Here is a 12,710-nt window from a genome sequence, read left to right as displayed (position 1 = left end):
ATGAAGTTTGATATGAAAGATCTAGGAGAAGCTAATGTTATCCTAGGAATCAAGCTTACGAGATCAGTATATGGCATCACATTATCCCAATCTCATTACACTGAGAAAGTGTTGGAGAAATACGGATATCTGGATTGCAAATCTGTTGCTACACCTTTTGACCCCAGTGTACACCTTAAGAAAAACAAAGGTGAACCTGTAAATCAGGATCTCTATGCTCAGATCATAGGATCTCTGATGTATCTATCGAACAGAACTAGACCTGACATCGCGTATTCCGTATCTAGACTGAGTAGATATACCAGTAACCCAAATCAAGAACATTGGTTTGCTCTTGAGAGGGTTCTCAGATTCCTAAAAGGTTCTATGACTTTTGGACTGAGGTACTCTGGATTCCCTAGTGTGGTAGAGGGATACACAGATGCCAACTGGATATCTGACTCGGTAGATCTTAAATCAACCTCAGGCCAAGTATTTTTTTACTTGGTGGGGGAGCTATCAATGGAAATACGCTAAGCGAGCTCGATGCTAGGAGCACCATGGAAGCCGAATTGATTGCGCTTGATTCTACATGTCTGAGTTTGAGTGGATTAGAAATTTACTTTTTGAGATTCCTGTTATGTGTTCTCCTATGCCTCCTATTGCTATACATTGTGATTCTAAATCTGCTATTGAGCGTACAAAGCGTGAAAGTACTAATGATAAAATGAACAGGCATATGCGGATCCGCCACAAGTCAGTTTGGAGACATCTGAAGCACAACGTTGTGAGCATTGATTACATAAAGTCAGAGCTAAATCTAGCAGTTGCTCGACTAAAAGGCTTATCGAGACAAATGATAGCCGAGGCGTCGAGGGAATGGGGCTAAGCCCATAAAGGTCAATAACAATAGTGACCCTACTTCTTTGAATGGAGATCCCGGGATAGAAGTTCAGGGAAGCTATTGATTGGTTGATCGGGAGGAAACCTGTATGCATATTTTGAGATATGTACTTTTAACCCCATTCCTATGACGTGTGCTCTCATGTAGTGGTGTAAAGGCTGAGCATAGCTCTTAATGAGATCAAATGCTGGTTAAGCGAGATATTACACTACAAATATCTCTGGAGATCTCACCTATTTGGAGATAGCTGTCAGGCCGCAGCTATGAGAGTCAGCGGGCTAACTCTCTAATAATCTCCATGAAATGATATCGAGCGCATGGCCAATAACGCGCCAACCCCGTTTATCCAAGAGCAATCACAAGATCATCATTAAAGTTGAATTCTGATTCAAGGAGTTGTAGTTCAAGAACTCAGTTCACTACTGTCTCTATCAGTTGGAAACTCTAATGAAAAGTTGAGGTTCAAGTCTTCAAAGACACCTTGGCTTGATCAAGTGAAAACCCAAGGTTCAGGCGATTCATCTCTTATTCTTTTGATCATATATTTTTTGATTGATTATCTTCCCAAAAATCTTTGTTGCATCCGCTATCATTGTTGAGTCGTACTTAGGGTTATGAGTGTAGTGGGGGATTGTTGGATGTGGGTCCTGTGGGTCCCACATGTTTTTACACTCAAACCTTTAGTCCCACATTGCCTAGTGGAGAGAGTTGCTAAAGAATTCCTTGCTATAAATACATGCCTAAACCATGAACCAAATACACACACTTGCTTACTTCTTCTCTCATATTCTCTTTCTTTCGGGTGTGCTTTTTTGCGTCTGGAACCGGGTGTGTTTTTTTCGCGCCTGGAAAACCCAATTATTCTGTTCTCATTCTGTGGTTCTTTGCCTGAATCTTGTGGGTGCGCTTGGGATATCTCGACGCCAAACGTGCTAGGCTACGAGAGAACTTCCTTCCCGGGTTAGTGTATCCTGCGCTTGGAGTGAGGCCAGAAAATCCTGCACGAGGGAGGCCAATTCAGCGTTAGGGCAGTGCTTCCGCACGCCTACCCCAGGCTGGAAATTTCTAACTATTATTTTGAATTATTATATCACTGTGATTTTGTATTATAGGTTTACAATTCTTGTTCATAGTATTTGCATGCTATTCAGTAGTATATTTCCTACATTATTGTCCAATATTAAACTATGAAAGTCCATTTGATTTGTTAAATTAAAAAGCATTGGTTTCATATTTGACTTTCATAGTTTAATATTGGACAATAAACTTTGATGGCAATGGCCATGAAACCAATGCTTTTAACAAATCAAGTGGACTTTCATGGACAATAAACTGTGATGGCCATGAAACGAATACTTTTCAACAAACCAATGCGCTAGGATGGACAATCAGCATTTGAAATTTATCATAAACTTTGATTACTTGTATGACATGTGCCATACAAAACACCACCATAAACCAATGCTTTAAACAAATCACATGGATTTTCATGGACAATAAACTTTGATGGCCATGAAACGAATACCTTTCAACAAACCAATACGCTAAGATGGACAATCAGCATCTGAAATTTATCATAAACTTTGATGACTTATAGACATGTGCCATACAAAACACTACCATAAATTTCATCACATTGACCACCATTCCCATTCATCACACTAGCATATCTCAACATCCAAAACTACCCCACCATAAAGTTCACTACGTTGACCACCTTTAGCATATCTCAACATCCAAAACTAGACCACCATAAAGTTCACCACAATATTCATCTTCTAATCCGTTTCTTTTGCTCTTTTTTTCTTCCTTTTTCTTAGTTCTTGTAACTCTTTTTGTTAAAAAAAAAGTTCATCACATTGACCACTGCACCAGAAACTTCACAATCTTCCAAAAACGCCACCATCGTACATCTAAAACCATTTCTCCCATCTGGACACATCCACCACAAACTTCCAACTTCCATCGAAACATCAAGACTTGGAAACATCATGGAGATCAAGATAAGCCTTACATATTGATTTCTTTCTATATATAGCCCTTGCTTCCTCAAGGTGAATACAATCAAACCATTTCTCTCTTAACCCAGTGCCACCATAATTTCTCCACAGACAATGTCTTCAGCTCAAGCCTCGTCTCCCAATAACAATCCCCTTATGTTTGAGTCCCTGAGGAGATCCTCCAGTAAATTTCTCTCATCTCACACCATCCCTCCTCACAATTCTCTACTTAATGATCATATTCGAGCAGAGCTCAATACCATCATTAGTCCAGATCTCCTTCCAACCATACGACAGTTCCACAACACCACCCACCAAATCCAAGGTTTCTTTTCCGACCTCCCAGAAGCACTCAACACTTTCCATCTTATGTTCTCCTCTAACATAGATGCTACCACTATACTAGACAAGTTCAACCGACTCATGGACGGAATTTCTTGCTTCACCGATGATTCCCTTAATTCCATTGGCCCAAATGCTAGTGCAACTCTTCGAGAGCTCAGTTTCCGAGCTCAAATCCTGGACAAAGACCTCGATAAAGCCAGAGTTTTGGCCAGGATGTCCAACTTCATCTTCTCAACGTTTGTCATCGGCGTTGCTGCTGTTGTTTCTCCGCTTGGGGTCATTGCCGTGGGACCCTGGCTTCAGACCATTGATCCACTACTGAACTATGCAATGGAGAACCCAATCAAAGAAAAACAAAAGCTTGTTGAAACTATGCTTTTTATTACTCATTCAGCCATCGTTAAGGTCGGAGAGATCAAAGATCTCGTCAGAACTCTGGGGATCTTGGTGGCTGAGCTCAAGGACGCCGGAGATGTTGTGATCAGGCGTTTCTCTGAAGTGGAGAAGGCGGTGGAGGATGTACTCAAGGAAGTGAAGTTGGCAGCGCTGGAGTATGCATGAGGTTTCGTGATATAGGTTTGAATAATTCAAAATTTTGGTAACTTTATTTTACCATATCCATGCATGGATTTAGTTCTTAAATACATGGAAAGGTATAATAATTGTTTACTGAAATTTTATAGTTATATTATATATATTTAAAGTTTGCGGGTGTGGTTTTTTTATTTTTATTTTTTATTTATGATTTATTTATTGGTGTCATACGCCCAACTTTTCCGTTGGATATATCCATATTTGTGATTGTATTTTTTTTTCTTTATTGACATATAGATAAAGATATATGGTTTGTTTTAGTATTGTTTAATTTTTGTTTATTTTTTATTATCTATATTTATGTATATTCGTTTCTATAATAGTAGAGATTAATTAGAAATACATAGAAACATTATTATTATTATTTTTATGGTTTGTTTTACTCTTTCCTAATTTTTTTTTAAATAAGAAAAAACTCAAATTAGGACTAAATCGTAAATAAAGCAAAGACCAGGGTTACTGAAAAGTCATCGAACAGAGATGCCTTGTGTGCGTGCTTCAGCTTCTTTTTTTCAACAGAAGACCAAGGCTTTGAGGACTCCAATAGCCTTGTGGCTCCTTTCTTCAAAAACAAAACAAACTCTGAGGACTCCTGGATTGCCGCCTCCTTTCTTGTTTCTTAATTCATTTGATCATTGTGAGCTCAAGGCCATGGCCGCTCAGGTGAATCATTCTTTTTCACTTGCTTCATTCTTTCCTTTTCATGTTTTCATGTGGTGTTTTCGTTAAGCTTTTGGTGTTATTCTTATGAGATGTCTGGAATTCCTTTGATTTCAACCACCTGTAATGGATAAATTTGATTTATTGACTTTAAACCTGTGAGATTGCGAGATTGGTTTTATTGATGAATATAGATGGGGTTATTAAATTACCTTTTAAAAAAATAGTTTTATAGTATGATGTTTGTCTGCGGGGCAAAACAGAGAGATAAAGAGAGAGAGAGAGAAAAAAAAAGCTGGCAGAGTGATGTTTTCTCTGGGACTAAAATTGTTTTAAGATTTATTTGTTTTGGGGCAAAACAGAGTGTTGTTATTCTTGGTCTTGAACCATTTATTTATTTATTTTTCTTGTGGATAAGAAATTATCTCCAACCGCTTGCAACAATGCAGTTTATTTCTTTCCTTTTAGCTTTAATGATGCTGCACCTGAACTTCCCACCCTCTCTCTCTCTCTCTATATATATATATATATATAAATGGCAATTTTTGTTTGAATAGAAAATGCATGAAATTTTCATCCTGATTAGTTTTGGTAATTGCTTATACAGGAATCAAATTTGATGTATCTTCAAGAATGTGTAGAAGGAGGCTGCAGAAAATTTTCAAGAAAAATGGTTAGGTTACTTAAATCTCGTTCTCCTATAATACATCAGCTAGGCATCAGATTTCTTTCAATGGATGCATCAACTTTCATTGGCCAGAACTGCACAAGGTCCATCATTTGGGCAAATTTGCAGCAGGAAACATATTACCAATGGATATATGGTCAGCCACATGCTTTTATTTAATTTCCTTGATCAACATAATCCTTTCAATCTCAGAAAAATGCATGTCAATTACTGGAATTAAGAAACAAAATTATGTTCTTCTCCTTGCTACTTAATCCACCAAAATGTCAGTCTAATTTATTCTGTTAAATACCTTATCTTATGTATCTTATGATTCATTTAGTTGACATTTTTTTCTATTCTATTAAAGAGTAATCATGCATCAAAATTGTTGCTCAGGTCATGTGATTGAATTGATCATGTAAGCTAGAAACTGTAAACAAGGAAAAGTTGGTACAAAGCGACGTCACAGAGTGCTTCTGCTTAAATTTTGGGATTGAAGTGAGAAGTCAGGCTGTTTTGATCTTTTCATCATCAAGAACTATAGCTTGTTGACAATTTTTTTAATTTCTGCTTCGAAGTTATTCAATCTGGTGCATTTATCTAGCATTCTTTTATGTTTTTCTTTGTCTTGCATCTGGCATTTAATTTGGCTTTTCTTTCTGAACTATATCAACTGTAAATGCAACAATTCTTCAGCCAATGTTGAACATGAAGGAGGATTTAAGCAGAAGCTGCAGCACTGCAACATTCAAGCAACAGAAATGCAATTTCAGGTATCTTTACCAATCTCCATTTGAGAAGAATGACCTTCAGAACAAAGCTATGGGCCATGATTCTAAGACTGGTATTCGTGAAATTGGCCACTTAGCTGGAAAAAGTGATGGTGAGACTTTGACTAGTTTTATAAGATCAATTTATTTGGCTTGTTTTTTGTTTATCATCCCCTTAATTTTTTGCCCTATTGATTTTCTTACCTGAGACTTAACATGATTTGGTGCTTGAAACTTTGTTGCAGATGCTAATCTTGGAATTATATGATGAAACCAGTGTTGTTGAGCTAATACTAAAAGCATTTTTTGAGTTCTGGTTAGTGAAAAGCAATTAACTTTTTCACATCTTTTAAATTCCACTGCACACTAATTTGATGGATACTGGTTATTTTTGCTAGGGCTGTGCACGGTCCAAAACCGGACCGGACCGGTTAAACGGTTTTTTTATTATTGGAACCGGACCGGACCAAATAACAGAGAAACCCGGACCGGTCCGGTTTGGACCGTTTTCGACCAATTTGGTCCAATCCGGTTCGGTCCCGGTTTTTATGAATTAAAATTAAATTAATAGAGTGGCCATTTAATATATAGAGTTAAAAACAAACAATCAGCTTCATTAGCAATAAAAAATTTACATATATATATATATATAGAGAGAGAGAGAGTTTAAGGTAAAAATAACTATACTGGCAAACCGGTCCGGTCCGGTTTGGACCGCGGTTCCAAAAATTGGAACCGGACCGGACCGGTCTGGAACTGGTTTCAAAACCGGACCGGACCGGTTAATAATGAAACCGGTTGGAACCGGACCGGCGGTTTAAAAAAAACCGGTCCGGTCCAGTTTACGGTTTAACCGGTTTTTTTGAACAGCCCTAATTTTTGCCCTTAATCTCTGACTACCAAGATTGGAATTTCATTCAAATTGAAATCTTTCCTTTTAACAATAGTGCTAATTTTGAATATGAAATTGACACACCCCTTGCGAGTGAGTACCGCAAGTGCAGGGGTTGTTGAAGTAATAAAGTACCCTGCTGAGTGGATAGTCGTATCCACATGGAATAGTGATTAGAAACACAAGAATTGCTATTTAACTATGGTGAAGATGATTCAAAGTGGTGTGAACAATATCGATGCAAATAGAAATAAAAAGAACAAGAAAGAAACGCAATAAAATGATAGGAGAGGCAGTCGATAGAAAGTGAGGCGCTCGGACATTGCTCCCCTTAAAACTATTTTTTCAAGTGCAAGACCAACCATTATGTCTCTTAACTGATGCTTAATGAGTTGTGGAAATCCTAAAATACACGGTCCCAAACCTAAGGTCAACCGTGACTAACCCTACATTATGCCCTGGCGGAGAAATCACTCAATCTCAACACCTCACACTGTGTAAGGCTGCTTAAAGCTCTAGGAATTCCAAGTGATAAACCCTATTCTCTAATATAGATCTAATCCTTTGGTCCAGGTGAAAGACCCATAGTCACAATTAAGTCCCACCACTAAGGATTACTTCAACGCTTCACTTTGTTGCTTGCACAACTAAGCCCCAGCGGAGTTCTTCTCTTAGCACTTCACTCTATTATAACTGCAAAGAACTCTTGGAACACGGAGGTAGGATAAATCACATCGGAAGGGAAAAAGGACGTTCCGCCACCTCTCGACTCACTCTCTCAACCCTCTCCAATCTAGCTTTATCTAACCCTCATAGTGTGTCACTCATCCACAAGGATTACCAAGATGGATTCTCAACCCTAGTGTCATTCTAAGGGAAATCACTTCAACAAGCATTCAAGATTGGAACTCAATTAAAACATCAATTAAAGAAAATATAATGAAAGGTCAATGAAACAAAATCATCCTAGGGTTTACAAGTCCAAGCACCCACTAGGGGTTTAGCTTTCCATGGAACAAGATACAATCAATAATGAAATTGAAAGTAAAAACATGCAATCCATAAGTAAACCCCTCTTGTAGTCCTTATCGATGGTCTTGTGGACTAGCCTCGTCTTCTCCAAAGGTTCTCTCGTCAAGCCTAGGGCACACCTCACCAAATCGATCCCGACGAAAGCTCCCTTGATAACTATCTTCCAAAGGAACACGGTGTTGAAGGCCGTAGAACCACTCCAAAAATCTTACCAAAGCCTCTCCAAACCTAGCTGCGAGTGCCTCCAAAATTGGGGAAAAGATGGGAAAAATATTTCTCAAAATGCCTCAAGCCTAGACTTAAATAGGGCTGGAATCGGGCATCCACACGCTCGTGTGAATCTCCAAGAATCGAATTTTCAGCGCGCTGTGAACAACAATTGCTACAGTGATTTACTACGGTACGTTTCTACAGTAAACTGCTACATTACTTCGCAAAAATGCTCCAGAATTCACACTTTTCATCGAGACCATATGAATGGGCATACATCCATGCGGTAGATCGCGTTGCATCTTCAATAAAATCATATTCGACGAAGATCTTGCTGGTGTTGCACAAGTCGGAACACATGAGCGTGGCTGCCTTTGTGCCCTCCAATTTGTATGTTTACTCGAGTACGACGGAGTTTGGCACACACTCACATGTCTTTTAGCACAACTTATGTCTTCACGTTTGTTCACTCCAAGATTTCATTAACAAATTGCATCCACGATCTACTTTTGGTTTTTTTCTTTCATAATTGTCTCCACAAACCTACATGCTCAAAAGAACACAAATACACATGTATAAGCGATAAAATCTGAGAAAAATAATGCTCAATGTAAGAAAAGAATATTTCGTATTACTAATACACAAGCACTTATCAGAAATCAACTGCTACCGTCTCTTAAGACCTACAAACTTGGATGTTTTTGCTTCTGGAAATTTCAAGTGTCAGTATTCTCAAATGGATGTCAAGCAATGATTGTCTCTGTGCTGATGTTATACTTTTTCTATCTTTCACGCCTTCAAGTGGAGGTCACCTTTTCATTATTATTTCTTTTTATGGAATTTGATATCTGACCAATATACTGCATTTTGTTTATGTGGTGAATTAGTTGGCATGAAATTTGTTACAATAGTTTCTGCATGCAGTTTCATGTTTCTTATGTTTTTTTTTTCTTTTCATGGCATTGCACAAAAATATGCTACTGATGCAATCTATCCAGGCTTTTAGGTTGGGAATTTGAGATGAATGTTCAAAGAAACATATCTTCTCTAATGCTCTAACTTTCACTATGACTCCAAATGTCATGCTGATTTAAGCACCATCAATTCCAAGAAAGCCTATGTCTGAGTCACTTGCTTCTGCACTCCATCAGCTGTGCCATGGTTAGTGCCGACGAAACAGGTATAAAGCTTTTCCATTTTGATCATAGCCATGTGAATGACATAGATCTTCCAACAACGAAATTATAGAATGAAGCCGCATGTATAGAAGCATCACCAAGAAAGAATATTAAATGATTTTTATATGGAGATGTTGACGAAATCAAGCAATAATATGCATATACAATTGGAAGGCCCTGGCAACCTTATATTAAAACTGCATCATGCAGAATCTCATCATCTCGTCTATGAAATACCAATCAAAACAAGATCTAAAGTTAATGGAGAAAGAAGATTTTCATGGTATGTTTTTAAGCAGGTCATCTTTAACTTGATATTATGAACTCAATGTTAAATGAATTATTATAAGGTTTTGCCTTTTGTCAATAGAAAATTTTCTTTTTGACACGATGAGCGGAGACGTCCGTCTCACGTTTGACCTTGATGGTCGGCCGGTGTACGTGCAAGTGTCTATCCTTCTTCCGCATGAGGTGGACGTGGTGGCGGAGGAAGAGGAGGAGTTTCCTTGGCCATGTGATGTCGAGGAGGAAGATGAGGGGCTGTTGTCGGCATTCTTTGACACGATGTTCGGGGACATGGAGCTTCCCTCCGAGATTAAGCGACTCATGTTGGCTGCCTCGGGGGAGAAAACTGACTTGGTGGTTCCTAGTCCTCTCTTCGGGCTGGGAGTGGTGGAGCTTGGCTCCTGTCCCAGTGTAATTGGTAAACTCGGGGTGGTGGAGCCTTGCTCCCGCCCTAGCGACTTGGGTGTACATGGAGCGGTGGAGCTTTGCTCCCGCTCCAGTGACGTTGATGAGCGCCAGGCGGCGGCGTTTTTAGTGATTCGGCCGGTACTTGGCATCAAGGAAGGGATACAAGCATGGGCATTGTAGCGTCTGGTGGTGCGAATCGAGAAGCTCTCTGTTGACGGAGAGGAGCCAAAACTGGGGCCAGAGCCAGAGGGAAAGCGGCGTGGGCTGGCAGCATTCCGTGGTGCACGGGCACCAAGCATCAGCATCGCAACGTATCTTGAAAGGATTTACCGTGTCATGGTTGCTTCCAAGGTCCTTGATGATTTGCATTACAACAATTCATTCTTTGCGAGAGTTGGAGAGGTGAGCAATGCAGAGCTGAACAGAATGGAGCTGGAATTACTGGCACTGTTGGACTTTGGGGTGATGGTGAACTACTGGCCAGTTGGTGAACTCGGCAGTGCTACTGTGCGGAGGGATATGCTTAATTTCAGCCCAGATGAGAAAGAGAAACAGCCTGAGGTGATGCCTGCTTTGCAGCAGACGGCGGGGTCGGTTGAGCGTGGCTCCCACCCTGGGGCCGGTTCGGTGGTTGCTCAGCAGAAGGTGGTGACCTGGGAGATAATTAAGGACGGTGATCCTGGCATGCAGGATATGCGCTCGTCTAGCACGAGCGGTGCTGTCTCACAGAAGGTGAAGGCGATGATTCAGGCGTCGGTTGAGCGTGGCTCCCACGTCATCGGAGGTTCGGATGTTCTCATCTCGAACAGGAACTTGGTGGTTGAGCCACGCTTCCACATAGCCGGAGAGACGGCACCTGCTGCTGATGTGGTGCATGACCCGGTGGACCAAAGGGTGGCTCGGGGTAGAACCAGGTGGTCGCTTGGCGGCTAGTACGGAGACAAAGAGAAAAAGATGAGAAGGCGCCAGATGCGTGGGGAGTAGCTCGAGGTGCCATGGTGTCAAAAAATGGGTGGTCTATAAGCATGGTTGCTTAGGCATAGGTGACACTAGCTCCAAGGGGATGGCTTCTGTCTCTGAGAAGGTGGCAAATTCGAGTTGCATGGATTTTTGTAAGTCCGAGGGTTTCCCGGGGACACGAGGTGTATTAAGAAAGGAAGCGGGCGGCATGACATCAGCTCTTTGCCTTCATTCGTGGATCCCATATCTCTAGAGTATGGGACGAGAGCGGTTAATGGGTCCGGTGGCTTGTTTGGAGGGTGATGAGTGGGCATTAGACCCGATTATCTTGTGTGAGGTGGGCCTTTCTTTGGGCTGGACACATAAGCCAGTGACATCTCATTCTAGCTGGTAGACCCAGACAATTGATTTGGGTGATGTCGATGGGGATTTTGGATGGGGGTCCGATAAGCGAGAGAGATGTGGTGCTTGATGATGCTTTGGGCACGATGATGGGCGAAATTTCGAGTATGTGAACTGCAGGTCAAATTATTCTTTGGGCGGATTGTATGGATGTTGCGGCCCATGGCCCGGTGAGAGAGGAGGCGTGAGGTTGGAGGAGGAGGTGGCCTTGGGCGGCGTGGGTAAACCTTCTCTGTTCCCCGGCGGGGTTTCGATGGCAATTTTTAGCAAAAGCAGTGGGTTCTTGCTCCAAGTAGCGAGCACAAGGAGAATGTTGCAGGGGGTGGAGATCGCGATCCACATGTTTGAGGACGGAAGACCTTGAGGAGGAGTATGGCTCACGATGACTCCATCTCGACTTCAAAAAGATCATTAAAGGAGATGTTACAGTGCGAAGGTGGAGAACTCTAAATCGATATGGGAACATCGTTGGGGATCGGGAAAAGAGCGAGCGACCAAAAAATCCGTCGTCCAGATGGAACGAGGAGACGGGGTTTGTGGCGGAGCCCCCGAGATCGACGAAAAAGAAAGTCCTTTGTGGGGAGTCCTCAGAAGCTCCAGATGGGTTGAGATCGATGCTTGATGATACTATCTCGTCCATACGGCGCAGTTTAGAGTTCCTTGGACCTCGATCAGGAGGAGGGTGGATGCCCACGCTGTCGAGGTGGCTCGAGAGCAGTGAGTGGGGGAGTAGTCTTTTTTTATGGGGTCGGGGAGGAGGCCCGTTGTTCCTCCCTTTTGCGATTTTTTGTTGCTCCACAGCTAGTGGACGGATGTTGTACTTTTATTTTGACTTTTGCTCTTTTTATCGATTGTGGTTTATCCACTTTTTCAAAAAATTCTTTTTGATAGAATCATACTGACTAAAGAGTCAAGATCATCACTAAACTGAGTCCTTATATATATATTATTTATTATAAATATTAGCTTTCTATACTTAAAGTAGTAAGAATAAAATTTTAATGCTGAAGTGTAGAGTGAGATCCCATGCATGTTTCATTACATTTTTTTTCTTTCTTTTTTTTTTTATAGATATTTCTGGATCCATAAGTAGTGACAATCACTCTATGAAGACTTGTTTTTGCTATGGCTCCGGTGGGTTTCCTTAACTAAGCCACTGCCTATGAGTCTTCTACTCATACTTTAACAGACACGCGGTTAGAGATGACATTCTCCTTCCATTGTTTGGGAACTCACTATTTCATGTGTTTATTTCACTCCCTGATAGGGGTTCTTCTCACCTTTCCCTAATGGTGTTATTCCGTTATCGGTCATCCAAGAATATTGGTTTTGCAAAATGGTCTTTGCTGATTCACACAGGATTCAACATGCCCCATGCTGCTTGGGTCAGATACTTAACTATGAAGGGCAAGGTTAATAAT

General features: G+C 40.9%; 2 protein-coding genes across 2 annotated transcripts; both read left to right on the top strand.

Moving 5' to 3' along the window:
* Positions 1 to 9,479: 9,479 nt before the first annotated feature.
* On the top strand, positions 9,480 to 10,121 carry LOC120273953. The gene is made up of 2 exons (XM_039280703.1): positions 9,480 to 9,517; positions 9,585 to 10,121. The coding sequence occupies exon 2, from the start codon at positions 9,625 to 9,627 to the stop codon at positions 10,105 to 10,107; it is 483 nt and encodes a 160-aa protein (XP_039136637.1). The 5' UTR covers positions 9,480 to 9,517; positions 9,585 to 9,624; the 3' UTR covers positions 10,108 to 10,121.
* A 142-nt stretch (positions 10,122 to 10,263) lies between these two features.
* LOC120273787 lies at positions 10,264 to 10,860 on the top strand. The gene has a single exon (XM_039280490.1). It carries the CDS (start codon positions 10,264 to 10,266, stop codon positions 10,858 to 10,860), a length of 597 nt encoding a protein of 198 aa, XP_039136424.1.
* Positions 10,861 to 12,710: the final 1,850 nt, after the last annotated feature.

The sequence above is a fragment of the Dioscorea cayenensis genome, chromosome 12, assembly GCF_009730915.1.
Source record: "Dioscorea cayenensis subsp. rotundata cultivar TDr96_F1 chromosome 12, TDr96_F1_v2_PseudoChromosome.rev07_lg8_w22 25.fasta, whole genome shotgun sequence".
Lineage (NCBI taxonomy): Eukaryota > Viridiplantae > Streptophyta > Magnoliopsida > Dioscoreales > Dioscoreaceae > Dioscorea > Dioscorea cayenensis.
Note: the sequence above shows the minus strand (reverse complement) of the source record. Positions and strands in the feature narration are given on the sequence as shown.

Coding starts and splice junctions, on each gene's coding strand:
- LOC120273953 (XM_039280703.1), top strand. CDS start 9,625: ATGAGCGGAGACGTCCGTCTCACGTTTGACCTTGATGGTCGGCCGGTG.
- LOC120273787 (XM_039280490.1), top strand. CDS start 10,264: ATGGTTGCTTCCAAGGTCCTTGATGATTTGCATTACAACAATTCATTC.